The sequence below is a fragment of the Lepisma saccharinum genome, chromosome 16, assembly GCF_977018435.1.
Source record: "Lepisma saccharinum chromosome 16, izLepSacc3.1, whole genome shotgun sequence".
NCBI classification, from domain to species: domain Eukaryota; kingdom Metazoa; phylum Arthropoda; class Insecta; order Zygentoma; family Lepismatidae; genus Lepisma; species Lepisma saccharinum.
Genome location: NC_139244.1, coordinates 34,946,688 through 34,961,434, shown reverse-complemented (window position 1 = coordinate 34,961,434; position 14,747 = coordinate 34,946,688). Strand labels below are relative to the sequence as shown.

The following is a 14,747-nucleotide window of genomic DNA, read 5'->3' as shown; positions in this document are numbered from 1 at the left end:
GCCACAGTTCACAGTCACACGAGTGCACGAAAGAGCCAGATCTGGCTCCAAAAGAGCTAAGTTGGCAACAGTGCTCCCCAGCTGCTTGAGAGAGAGAGAAGGACCAGTGGCGAAGCGTGACATTTTTACGTAGTCATCGCAAGACTTGCAAAAGGTTAGGGTCAATCTTTCAACCCGGGAAGGGGAAGGGGGAGGGGCCATTCCTACATTGATAATGATGATAACAGTGTTCGTCCATGACGTGTGAAGTAGAGATGGCTAAATCTATTCTTTAAAAAAAAATGAAAAAATTGTTAAACTTCTCTCTCCGAAATTCGGATTGCTTCCGAAATCCGGGTAGTAGAATTTTTGAATCGAGATTTTTAGATTTTCCGGAATCCTGATATTTTTCGTCATCCCTAGTGTGAAAGTAAGATATGTTAGGGAAAAGGTTCTGTTTGAGTAAGTCTATCGCCTCAAGAACAAAAATCTTGATCAATCTTGTCATTTGTAAACATAGTAAACACAAAACAGCAGGAAGTACTTCGTGTTTTGTAAACCAAGAACATTTTTTCCCCAAAAAATCGATATTTGAACCGCAGGATCCATAAAATTAAAAGAAGAAATACTATAAAGAAAATAGAATGGATCCAGAACTGCTTCTTTTCCAGTTCTTTCTAGCACTAACCGTGGGGAAATTTATACTTTTGCTTACTTATATGTTTTTTCTATGCACCATTACTTTCATCATGTATTCTGTGTAAGTTGCGTTGCGATGCTTTTCAATATGTTTTTTTTCCTCTTAAGAAACAAGAGCGTTGCATGCTTTACAGTGCTGGACATTCTGAGAAGTTTCATCTTGATATCACAGAAACCCTGCCTTGTTTGTAAACAAGGAGGCTGAAAAAAAGGTATCTTATGACCAGACCTTCAAAAGCTGGGGGAAAGCGGTCGAAGGACCTTGTATTCGCAGACCTGCTGCGATGAGCTGGCCCGCCTGACACCATTGCACACAACGGAAATGCAACGGGACGGTTGGGCAAGGGGGAGGGGGTGTAGAACTGGGCTCTTCTTTCGATGCGCTAAACTTAGCGAATCTCTTAGTATTTCTAGCTGTTTAATGGTGTTACTTGACTAATTTCGCTCAAATATGCGAATATTCTGATTTATTTTTTCTTCTTCCCTAAAGTATTTAAAAAGCAATATTTTTTTTTTATTTTGCTTTGTCATCGCCGCCTCGCCTCTGAGAAGGACCTAGGGGAAATTGTCCCTCTCCCCTTTAAGATGTCCACATTATATTTCTGCATCCAGCTTAGTTACCGTTACTGCAACAAAACCAGTGAGACATTCCTTACTATTGTCTAAAGAACGGATATCATAAATCAGTACAAGTTTCAGCCGATCTTTGTGGCGGAGTGGTTAACACGGCGTGCTAGGGCGCCAGGTGTCCTGGGTTCGAATCCTGGACTGGCCACGTGTGTTCTTTGTGAATGTCCCCTCGTCAAATTCATATCAACACATCCTAATCTTCAAGATTAGCCAGAAAAACAAAGTGGCAAAAACGCGAAGTAAAATAAACCAAATCAATCGGAACAAGTTATGTAGCAGTCGACGCAATATCGATGCACCCCAGCCATATCACCTTTGCAGGTTGGTGCAAGGTGACGACGTCATGGTTTAACCTGGCGAGAGCTTTAGTAGACATCCGTCAGGATCGTATATTCTAAGCTCGCTAGGCTATCTGCGAAGCCAGGAGTCTAGATAATAAAATGGAGGAGACAAATCGATAAGAAATTGTAAATAAAATTATTCATATCAGTGAGATGATGATGGTGATTCTGGAGTTGGCAACCTGATTTCTTGTGAGTTGGCAACCTGATTTCCTATGAGTTGGCAACCTGATTTCCTATGAGTTGGCAACCTGATTTCCTATGAGTTGGCAACCTGATTTCCTATGAGTTGGCAACCTGATTTCTTATGATTTGGCAACCTGATTTCTTATGATTTGGCAACCTGATTTCTTATGATTTGGCAACCTGATTTCTTATGAGTTTGCAACCTGATTTCTTATGAGTTTGCAACCTGATTCCTTACGAGTTGGTAAATTTATTTCTATTCATAGCCTAGGACCATTTGACATAGTGAGATAGCCCAGACCTTGGCCTCAGTATATGCCACTGACATCCCTGAATTACGGAATGTCGAAGCGTATATTAGAGGTACATCAAAGCGCCCATATACATAGGCGTAACTTTGGAGGGGACATGAGGGAACTTGCCTTTCCCCCAGATTTTCAGGTTTATTCATCTTTACAAGGGTATTTTTGTTATTCCCCTGGGAACTGAGGTTCATATTCTGCACTTCCCCCCCAAAATAGACCCCAAATAACACTCCGGTTCATACAGGGTGATTCAGTGGAAGCGTGAAAAAAATGAAGCAGGAAATCGGTGGTCATCCACTGACCAATTTGAGATAGGGAACCTAGAATCGGAGAAGCCATTGTACCGAGATACGGGACACCACCTCGCTTCAGTGTGGATGTCCTCAATCGTCTCTGGATGTTTGTTACCATTCCTGTTCGCTGGATGGGATGGGGAGGAGAGGTAGAAGTGGAAATGCCTAACTTGGGGCGTAGGGTGCTTTGCCCCACTTTGGGGAAAGGTTGGGGATGCCTGTATGGATTAACATGGGAAAACTGCAGTGTGGGGCGATGCCTGTGCAAATTATCCTAGTGCAGGAATGCTTTATGGGAATTTTCTTAACCGGTGGAAAGCATCCACATGTTTAAACATGCGTTCTCTATTGCAATATGCCTCATCACCAATATTCTACCCACAATCAAGGCCGGCCCCCGTGGCGGAGTGGTTAGCACATCGCACTATGACGCCAGAAGTCCGGGGTTCGAATCCCGGCCTGGGCAAGGATATTTGCGAGTGTCTATTCATCAATTTCATTATATCATCACTCATCTTCATCTTCGCAAATTAGCACAAAAAGCGAAGTAAAATAAAGCAAATCAATGACTCAATCATAAAACCATAATCAAGGAGTCCCGGGTTCGATACCTGGTCGAGGCACATAGTGGTTCGGATCCCACTTTAAACTGTAGGTTCAGTCCCGATTAGCCTATCTGTGCATAAAATGGAATTAAAACAAAACAGGGGTGCCCACAGGGGGGGGGAGGATTGTGGTGCAGACTGCGCCATCGAAATTTGGGGGGGGGGGTTCCTTAATGTAATATAAAATTCAACATTTATATATTATTTCCATCATACATGAACGATTGTGGCGCAGATGGCGCCATCGAAATTGGGGGAGGGGATTTTTTTCCTTAATGTAATATAAAATTCAACATTTATATATTATTTCCAAAAATACGTTTACACCTTAGGTACATCATATTTAATTCATTGAAGAAAATGAAGTATTTTGAGGTAGCGATGCCCACAGGTGGGTTTGTGAACTCACGTTGTCCAAGCAATTTTTTTTTGGGGGGGGGGCGATTTTTTGTGATGGAAATTTGATGTAAAACAGTACAGCATTTGGCACAAGTTGAATTACGTTATTAACTATCCACTGCTGTTACATAAATAGCAAATTCTACACTACCAAGAAAATTGTAATGGGTAATATTATTATTATTAAAGAAGTGGGGATATCCAACTCTTACACATTGGGTCTTAAATCGACACGTGGATTCTGGTGGGGGATTGAGGATTAAACGTTGGGGGAGGGGGGGCAATATCCGACTACTGAATATCAGTGTTAAATCTTATATTATCCTGGGAATTTAAGTTGGGGGGGGCTGAGCATTAAAATTGGGGGGGATATCCAACTCTTGTGTATTAATATTACGTCTGAGATTGTAGCGGAAAATGTGGTTTGGAGATTTTTTTTCTTTTGGAGGGAGTAATATCTAGGTTGAAGGATTGAATATTAAATTTGAGGCGAGGAGATATGGAGCTCTTAATAAAGTGTAAAATCTTAGATTGTCAAGGGATTTCTTTAGGGTTCGAACATTATATTTGGGGACTATAATAAGCGATATGGTATGCGCACGTTTCGGTGCCGAACATGGTAAAAGAGAAGCTGGAAAAGTGTAAATATTGAGGGATCCTATCAGGCACGTATCTAGAAATATGTTTCGGGGGGTTGGGGGTCCGAACCAAGTGTCTCAGGAATAATAATATAATAAAATATAATAATAATGTTTAAATGAAAGTAATGATATTAAATCAAATTAATACTAATTACAATACATAAATTAAAATTATATTATAATCAGACGATTAGTTCAAAAGACTGTATAAGAATAGAGATATAACAGCGCACATTCATTACGTAGCTTACCTGCAGTTAAGATCGGAATAACTTACATAAAAACAAGTGCCCTGGCAATGAAATTAATGTAAAATAGATGAATAATTGAATATTTATCGAATAACAAAAATGATGTTACATGTAGTTGGAGAAAGTAAGTTTCTGATTAAAATTTTATGCATATTATTTTGAGTAATAGTGTACATAAATCATCCATGTAATGTCATTCAAAGCAGTATAGTTCCGGGTTCGATACCCGGTGGAGGAACATAGTGGTTCGGATCCCACTTTAAACTGTAGGTCCAGTCCCGATTAGCCTTACTGTGCATAAAGTGGACTAAAACACCAAATCAATCAATCAATCAAATCAAAGTCGTATGATCCCAATATAATCCTTGCCCTCTAAAAAGTTCAGAGGAAATTAATAACCATCGATTATGTAACAAATTCTAATATTTTCATTATTTAATTTTAGTACTTGGTAAGTCTTTCGGGGAGTCCGGACACCTGGACCCCCCTACATACGTCCTTCCTGTTCTTCAAAGCCGTATAATCCCAATATAATCCTTGTTTTCCAAGAAGTTCAAAGGACTTATTATACAACAAATGCTAAACGAGTATATTTTCATTATTTAATTTTCGTACTTAATAAGTCTATCGGGTGGGGGGTCCAGACCCCCTACATACGTCCTTCCTGTTCTTCAAAGCCGTATGATCCCAAATTAATCCTTGTCTTACACAAAGTTCAGAGGAATTTATATAACAACGGCTAAACGAATACATTTTTCATTATTTAATTTTAGTACTTGATAAATCTTTCGAGGGAGTCCGGACACCCTGGACCCCCCCCCCCCTAAATACGTCCTTGGATCCTATGAAAGTATTGAAGTCCCATTAACTTATTATTCTTGCAAGCCTGCAAAGAAATGGATATAAAAATTTTTTTGCTCGCTTCGCTCGCAATTTTGTATTTCAAAAAATGTGTGTCTGGCATTTTCATGAGAGGATTGTGAAGAAATATACTGTAGCTGCATTACACGACATAAACAATATTCTCGATATTTATTAATAATATAATTTCTTAAAATATAATGTTTAGTGTCGGTATACTGCTGAATTTAAAGCAGGTGAGTCAGTTTGATGATATGGTTCTATTAGCAATATTATTCTATTATTGATTCCCTGTAGGCTATGGTGCAATAGTTGTACTAACTGTGTACTTCACAGTAACGCCTTGCACATTACTCGATAAAACAGGAAAATAAATAGTGTCAAATTCGCATTTCTAACTTATTGTTGCAGCGTAATTTTGCTTTAGCAAGTGAAATTTGCACTTACGATGAAATCCATGTAATTATTGCTATGGATTACTAAAAAAAATATCATTACCCCAAGCAGAGGGGTTGAGTTCTTTGAAGGATACACCTTATTAATTCTCGTCCCGGCCTTAGGAATTTCTAGATAGGGTTCTGTAATTTTCGATCTTAAGTTGTATAAGACTTTATGTCAAATACCCAAATTGTGGGTTATTGAAATCTTGTTCTCCAACCACAAACTGTTTAAATACATATTTATATAATTATGACACTTGAGATTGCTAGCTTTCCGTTATTTCGAAAATTTGAACCATTAACAAATATGGATAGTTTAACAGGCTATTTATTAAAATGAAATGAATTATTACGTATTCACCAAAATATTTTGAGGGGTCTAGCTGGGGGATGGAAACCTTTGTTTAAGGAGAACGGGCAGATCAAGTATCGTGTTCAATAAAGCTTTAAAAAAGTCACTTTCAGTAGACACGCTATCGTAATTAAATACTTCATGTGGATTACCACATGATTTGGGGGGGACGCATGACGATATTTGGGGGGGATTGCGCCATTGGCCTTGGGGGGGGCACCCCTGAAACAAAATCTCAGTATTCTACCACGAATGACATTTCTTTTGTTGTAGTAGTTAATTAATTCCATCCATATATTTAATGGAAACATAAACCATACTTCATGGAAACATGGTCTCCACTTGACACAAAACTTTGATACATGCACTGAAAATGTTGAGATCACAGCACTGCTCTAATAATAATAACAAAAAATAAAACTTACCTTGGGTTACTTGTAGTCGAGCTGAATTGACCCATCCTTCATGGAAAACTCCTCGATCACGCGATCGTAAAAATCCTGTTCCTGTCGCAGCTTAGTCAAAAGTTCTTTGTTGACTACAAGCACAGAAGAAAACTTTTCCTGCCTGTTTTGCCCTTGCACATCCTGAACGAAACTCTTAATCCTGTTCAGTGTTGGCGACGTTTTGGCTGGGCCGAAAGCGGTTGCTAAAATGATTGCATTCAGTTCGCATAGTTTTGCGACGTCCGAGAAATCATGTCGGAGTCCAGTTGCCTTGAGGTAGGAGAGCAGCTGAGCGGATGAGCCTCTGAGCATGCATTTCGAAGGGTAGATAACCAGCAGTTGGGTTCTGAGCGATGCTATATTGAAAAAGCTGCTGTAATTTTCTTCCAACCTCGATAACGCCCTCTCGGGAAACTTTGCTGATGCGAACGTGTCGAATTTGGAAGAATTCTCGACGAGTTCCAGAAAACGCAAGGAATCCAAGGAACTGAATCTGTTATCTATTTGCCGGAGGAGAACATTCATGATATTTTGGTACAGGGAACTAAACTCCGTTTCGGGATCAATCTCCTCGCCGTTTTTGCGTCGTTTCCTCTCTGGTTCCTCAACGTCTGCTTCTTGTCTTGTTTTCTCCCAAAATTTGTCAAACTCTTTTTGTTTGCAGGCCAAGTTGTCTTTGAATATGTTCGCCTGGTTGGTGTTGATCACAATGTCGTTGAACGTTGACTGCAGAGTGTCGAATAAGTTGTCGATGATAGGAAAGAGGTCTGCAAATACATGCAAAAGGAACTTGAATGCAAACGTCTTCATTTCTGACAAAAGTCCGCAGGCAGTGACAAATGTGTCATGATCCCAGTACCCATCTAGAGTTACTATTGTTTGCAACAGAGACAAGAGTTCATTACGGCACTGGTACACTCTAGCAGCAAAGCAAGAATTGTCGTCATTCAGCGTGGATGAAACTGTCTCCATAAGTTTGTTTGCTTCTTCATTGTCCGACCGTCTGCTTTTGGAGAAGAACGACTTTAACCCAGTTAACGTACGAAAGAAGATCCTGCAATACTTAATGTGTGCCTGAGACAACACGACACTGAACTTCTCACCAAAACAGTGCACAAAAACAGCATTTGGAAAATGCTCCTTCATTTTCAACTGCAGTTTACGAAACTCGTTGGCTCTTACTGCTGCACCATCTAAGCTATATGCAACCAACGTATACTCGCAGCTGTACTCGTGTATAAAATCTACCAAAATTTTACACGTTTCGTCAGCCGACCTACAAGCTGGAACGTCCACAAAACCTACAAACCTTTCTTGGACTTGTCCATGATCAGTTGCGGATCGCATAACGACAGCAAGCTGGGAGGAAGGGCCCGCCCCTGCTGCGTCATATAAAGAAATAGTGACAAATTTGGATTCTCTCACTTCGTGTTTTAATTGACCTGTCACAACACTTGATATGGATTGAATCAAGTTATCCTGAAATCCGCTGGACAGTCCCGTGAACGCAGATGAATATTCCAAATGGTATTTTAGTTTGTAGTCATACCTGCTCAGAAGGTCAACTAGATCTGCAAACACTGCATCTTGCCCGCGACTACCGGAAATGCAAACCACATCGATGAAACGCTTCATCACGTCTCTGTTGTTCCTCACGATTTCATCTTCCTTGGAATCGTGAATTGTGTGCTGGTCATCGGGCAAGCTGCCAATCTCTTTGTTGATGTATGTTCTTTCACAAATTACAGCTTGGAGATGGTTCAGAGATGAGGCGTGCTGTATAAGTTTCATTTTGATGTGTGAAATATCGCTGAACCCATGCCTGCTCCAGGCATTAGTATCCCTCGAAAACAGCAGACAAGGCCAACAAAACAATTTTTGGAGGTGATTGCAACCCGCAAGCCATTGGTAAACATTATACAAATGCGGGTTGAAATACCGAATGCATCTCTTTCCAGTCGCGTCGAAATCTATTCCTGGCGTAGGTCTACCGGTTTCAACTATTTGCTTCTTTGTCACAAAATCGTGGCACGCGAAGCTACGTTTGAGAAGATTACAAACGATACATTCTTTTGTTACGGTGGGATCGGGTTTCGATTCCATTGTAAAAAGTACTTTTTTTTTTACACCAACCACATGTGGAAGGTAAGTCACAACACAAGGATGAACAGGAACAAAACACGCACAAAAAGCTTCAAGCTAGTGACTTCACCGCCACCTGGTGAACATGTCGGGTAGCAACCTGCGAGCAAAGCGAAGTGCTTGCGAGACCAGTTCCTGACGACATGCAGAACGTACCTGCCACAACACAGAGAGAATCACACTTAATACCGTACCACACCACACCACTATAGAACGTAACTTAAAACTGTAAAAGCACTAATAGAAGGAGTAACCATGCAGCCAAACTTCGAATTTTCACCGAAGAGATTGTAGACCGGCCATGCGAACGTTGGAAGATGCTCAGTCAGGGTTGCCAGGTTGAGTTATCAAATTTATCGACACTGCCCCAAACGTTCCGTATTTCTCCACGGTAAGAAACTGTGACAGTCACATTTTTCATTCCGCTTCCTAATTATGAAACTAATACAATAAATAATTCTGTGGCAACTCTGTGGTAATATTATTTGTATATTTCACTTTTCTTCCTTTTTAGCCTAATCGCGACGATAAGTTTTGAGTTTTTATGTTAAGGCCACTTTTATGCACAAATTTATTTATTTATTTATACATACTCCCCATAACAGAGCTATTGCTCCACTTACAACGGGGGTTTACAAGTAAATAAGTTTACATAAACATAAATATGAACATATACAAACACATAAACCAATTACATATACACCAATAATTAAATGATATCAATGCCTATTTTCAGTTGTATGATACATACAAAAATTATATTTAGCATTAATAAAATAACTTAAAATATAAAAGTACCAGATAGGCTAATTGGAACTGGACCTACAGTTTAAAGTGGGATCCGAACCACTATGTACCTCCACCGGGTATCGAACCCAGAACCCCTTGATTACAAGGCGACGACGTTACGACTACGCCATCGAGAAGGAAATCGCGACGATAGAGATGAATGTTAATAAGCATGGGCGTTTCCAAAGGGGGGAAAGGGCTACTCCTCATGTTAGTCACAGTAATTTATGTTAATTATTATAAGGGCGTTGCAGGAACATGATAACTTCAAACTAAAGGGGTGCTTTTTTAGGGGGCAACCCTCTTGGGGGGCGGGAATGCATAGTTTGTCCTCCCCACTGGCAAAAATAACAACCGTGCTCAGGCTGGTATTCGAATGCGTGACCCCTGGCGTCATAGCGGGTGAGCGCCACGACGAGTTCATCACAGATGAGCTCAGCGCAGCAGGAAACAGGAAATCGAGATTTAGCAGACTTGGTTTGTACATGGTCTTGGGCACGTCTTGGGCTCTTGATGTAGTTATTGGTTTAGCACAGCACACTACGACGTCAGAGGTCACGGGTTCGAATCCCAGCTTTGGCATGGGCGTTGTTATTTTGTCATGTCTCTTCATTAGTTTCATCATATCACCAATCATTACCATCCTCGCTATTAGCCGAAAGCGACGCTAATAAAAATAAAAACGCCAACGGATGGAAAATTCTTGATAAACATGTCTCTTTTACATAGCAAATAAGGTTCAATAATATGTATGTGTCATTGTACAAACCACAGACAATATCGATTCTTATCTTGTCTGCGAAACCACAAACCACCTAATTCAAGAAAATATCCCAATAAATAGTTAGCACCGGGCAACTCTGCGCTCCATGCAGTTGCTGGTGAGCCACTGCGCGAGGCGGAAATATCCGAGGATTCACGAACACTCAAATTGATGTTTAGGCAAGCAGAAATGAACGCTTGCTGTGTCATCTGGGGGCGTTTGTGCGCAGACTCCGCCGCGTACGTGCTCCTGCAGTTACGTCACGCACATCCTATTCGTGAGGTTATCGAAGTTTCCGTAAGATGGCAGCAGTCTACTGTATGGGACGTAATTCACAATTCTGTTGCAAGATGGCAAGATGTCACTCATTTCAGAAGTGAACTGGTGAGGTTGAAAAATTTATTTGCTGCCACATTGTTTCCAATCGGGTCCGTTGCTCAGTGGCGGGCAGATTGTGGAGGACGGCGCCCAGTGGCATGGCCAAAGGGGTTGGTGGGGGTTATTATAATCTCAGTATTTCTAAAAAAAAAAAAAAAAAAAAAAAAAAAAAAAAAAAAAAAAAAAAAAAAAAAATCATCAAAGGGCAGTAAAAGATGGCAAAATGAGGACTGACTACCATGGGCGTCCGGAAGGGGGGGGCACGGACCCCCCCCTGGTAAATGAATGTGTACATAAAAATTATATATTTCACACATAGTTTCATTTCAATCACAGTAATTTATGTTAATTATTATAAATTCGTTGAAGAAACATGATAATTTCAGACTGAAATAGTGTTTTTTGAGAGGGCATCACTATTTTGGAGGAAAATATGTGTCCTTTGCCCCCTTTTCTCTGTAATTCCTTTCGCGCTTATTCCGTTTCGCAGTTATTCCTTTCGCGTATGTTCCTTTCGCGTTTAATGCAGTGTTACGTTTCGCAGCGGTTGTGCCCTTTCGCGCTTAATCTCTTTCGCGGTTATTCCACCACCCCGTCTGCCTCTCACCCAGAAAACAAGAAACAGTAGATAAATAAATGTTCTCCCATTCCAAGTATTAATTTTGTTACGTTCCCGGTTTATTCTCAGTGGATCTATTTACTATTAATCCCAGTGGCGTCTCGTGGCCTCAAATTTGGCCGGGGCTTATTTTTTAAAGAATTTAAAATATAATGACAATTCACATGAATTACAAAAAAAAAGGTATTTTTTTCTTCTAGACTACAAAACTGGACTTACTTTTTTGAAAGAATTTAAAATGTAATGACAAATTACATGAATTAAAAAAAACGGGTATTTATCTTCTTCTAAACTACAAAACTGGACTTATTTTTTTAAAGAATTTAAAATATAATGACAATTCACACGATTACAAAAGAAACAGGTATTGTTGCGAAACATACCTTTCTACGAACGTTCTTCTGCTCAGCAAATTTTGTTATTACTTTTTCGTTGAAGCCCTCTTTGTTTGAAATGTATTCTATCTCTATTGTAAGCAAGTGCCAAGGCATTTAGTCTGTCTTGTCCCATTGCATTTCTTAAGCAGGTTTTAATACGCTTCAATGTGCTGAAACATCGTTCAGATTCAGCTGTTGCCACTGGAGTTATTAAAACTATGTTTGTCATTTTTACTGTTTCTGAAACGGTACCCTCTAAATAATTTTATATAAAAAATGAATGCATTCTACTGATAGAGTTTATGTTTTTCAACTCTTCACTACAATAAAGAACACGAAGTTCCCTCTTTAGTTTTCCGTCTTCTATGAAGGGATAATAAATCTGGGAAGATGCCTCTGTTTAAAGATTGTTCTCTTTCATTATGTCCTCATAGAGCAAGTTCATGTCGACCACAGAATTTTAAGCAATCGATAATTCTATTTAATATATGCCTATTTTTCCGGACAAGTGCCCCGGAAAACGATAATTGACATCAATGCCGCTAGGAGCGCTGTCGTATCCATTGCAACAGACGATGAATTTACGTGGGTAAAAATCGCCTTTTAAAAGACTGTGTGATAGTTATGCGTTATTGTGATTGATAATTACGTGAATACATCCGTTTTTCTTTAGGGGCTACGCCACGGAAGCCGCAAGGGACGAGACGCCACTGATTAATCCACTACGGCGAACATGAGACTTATCAGCCTATACTATGAAGCCCTCAGGTTGTGGGAAACAGTTACGGGTATGTTTACGTAAAATTTACTAACTCTCACACACTAAAATAACTTTAAATTTAATTTGATGTTAATATCCCATACTTGCACTCGAAATTAAACCTCTTGTTACAAAGAGAACTGTATTAAGATCAAAACTGTTCTTCGAATACACAAATTACACATTCACTTTTTAAAATCACTTACATTAACCCAGGGGGTGCTCGTTGCTATGTGAAGTACGTATGCATTACGTCATCTGGGAGGATCGGGTTTGACGGTGCTCGTTGCTATGTGCAGTAAGTTTGGTGCGGGGTACATTTATCTACTAACACGTCGCAAAAATCGGAACAAGCAAGTTATTGATTTTGTAGCGTTCCATTTATTTTTATTGTATTTTTGTACTTCTAGACTGCAATCATGTCTAATTGTGCTGTAGCAAGCTATGAAAACTATAACCAGTAAACTATAACAAGAAAACTAAAGGAACTGACATAAAATATCATAGATTTCCAGTCGATAATTGCGTAAGTAAACAGTGGATTCATGCTTGTAGATGAGAGGATTCATGCTTGTAGATGAAATGTAAAAAATGCAAGTGTGCAGTTCCAATTATTGTGAAGAAGACTATGTGCGAGATCTAAAAGCAGAATTTCTGTATTTTCCACCAAAGAACGTGCTGAAGCCAACTGCAGTGCCATCGCTAAAATTATATCAAATTACTTTAGTACCAAATAATCGATGAAATGGTAATGGTGTAGTTCTCCTAAACACTTATCTTCACAATATGCTTCGCTTGTATGACGTGCTGATAAGGTTTGCAGAGCTGTACGCTACGAAAGACACGCAATAAGGAAACGTGCCCTAAACAGGCTAAAGACTATGCTGCCAAAAAAGTGAAAAATATATAGACGTTGGTATTTACACAAACTGCAAGCAATGTTTCGTTGTTGGAAAACATATTCGATCTATTACAAAGGAGAAATACACATCTGCATAATGAAGCAAATAAATTAAAGATTACAAACAACCTCTTTCAACCGCTTTAACCAAATAAAAAAGTTCAAAATCTAGAACGTAACCTAACCGACAGTACTACAAGAGAAGTCATCAATATCTTGAAAATGTGTTCAACTAGTGCGAAGTACGTAGTGAGCCTAACTGATTTGTTAAGTACATTTTATGTAAGTCGGATTTATAATTATTAACAATTTCATTTAAATATTGCATGGTAAATATTGCATGAGTTAATATTAAACCCATCATTAAAATGTTTGCAACTTTGTTCAATTTTGGTATTTCACAAATATATTGTGAATAATTTTGTACCCTTGTACTCAATATAAACCAATGGATGTTACATTATTTCTTTGTAGTACATTTCTGTCAAAAAGAGCAAGATCTAAGATTAGTGTAATGCAAGTTACTTCGTTAATGTACAAATGTGTGTCGCATATCAGCCTTGGAGTATATTTTCCGGTTATACAACTCTGACACACATGGGAATGGAAATGGAAAATGTGCGGACAAAGTCCATTAACGAATAATGATTCGTACAGGTGCACGGTGCAACGTCCACCCACGCAGTGCTCAGCACCACGGCGCAGGAGTACTGGTACTGGCTGCGTTCAACACGCAAAACACTGCAGTTGGGTGGTCGGCAAAAGTTTACCCATATGTGCTAACTGATTCAGTCGTAGTACACAGACTCAGAAATATCTCAGGGCTTGCTGGGTGTAAAGAAAGATTAAACCAGATTTATATATATATATCTACAAAGTTTATTATAATCTGAACACAAAGATGTCCGTTAGCACACTTACACACGTGTCTTTACCTGTACCACTTACGTGCTTTTACCTGTACCACCTTTAGACTCGAAGAGATAAGGGGGGAGCAGGGAACATCCAATTCATTCCTCGCAGTGAGGCGCCAATGGGGAGTATGGGGACCTAATTTTATTTAGGGCCTGGTCGCCGTAGGTTGTCTGGAAACCCAACGCCACACTACCCTGGCGGGGTGCCGCAGGTTGATAGGGGAAGGAAACCTCTCGCAGCAAGCGGAGCGGGTCCTCTCACTCTAAAGTGGAGTTGTTCTCTCTCGCCAATAAGCGGAGTGGGATATCTCTCACCCGAAAGTGGAGTGGGGTATCTCTCACTCGAAAGTGGAGTGGGTTCTCTTGCCAAAGGCAGAGTTCAACCTCTCTCGCCGGAAGGCGGAGTGCGGCTTCTCTCGCCCGCAGGCGGAGGACAACTTCTCTTGGGTACTTGGTCTCTCGCAAGAGCGGAGTGCACCTTCCTTCCTTCCTTCTTTAGGATGCTTGGACTCTCGCAAGAGCGGAGTTATCCTTCTTCCAGGTCCGTTGGTAAGAGAGATCTTATCGGGAGCCGACCTGAAAGCCAACTGAAGTCCGGGCCTCGCTGCGCTGGCTTTATACTCGCGGTGGCGCATGGGTGGTGAAAATAGTAACTACAAGTACGCGTTGCTAACTC

The 14,747-nt window shown here is 40.1% G+C and overlaps 1 protein-coding gene across 1 annotated transcript in view; it reads right to left on the bottom strand.

The window, feature by feature from the left end:
* Positions 1 to 8,711, bottom strand: part of LOC146000387 (uncharacterized) — a 38,725-nt gene extending 30,014 nt beyond the window's left edge. The window contains exon 1 of the mRNA XM_083137969.1: positions 6,408 to 8,711. Coding sequence (XP_082994095.1) covers positions 6,414 to 8,531 — 2,118 coding nt within the window. The 5' untranslated portion in view covers positions 8,532 to 8,711 and the 3' untranslated portion in view covers positions 6,408 to 6,413. The remainder of the gene's footprint in view (positions 1 to 6,407) is intronic.
* Positions 8,712 to 14,747: the final 6,036 nt, after the last annotated feature.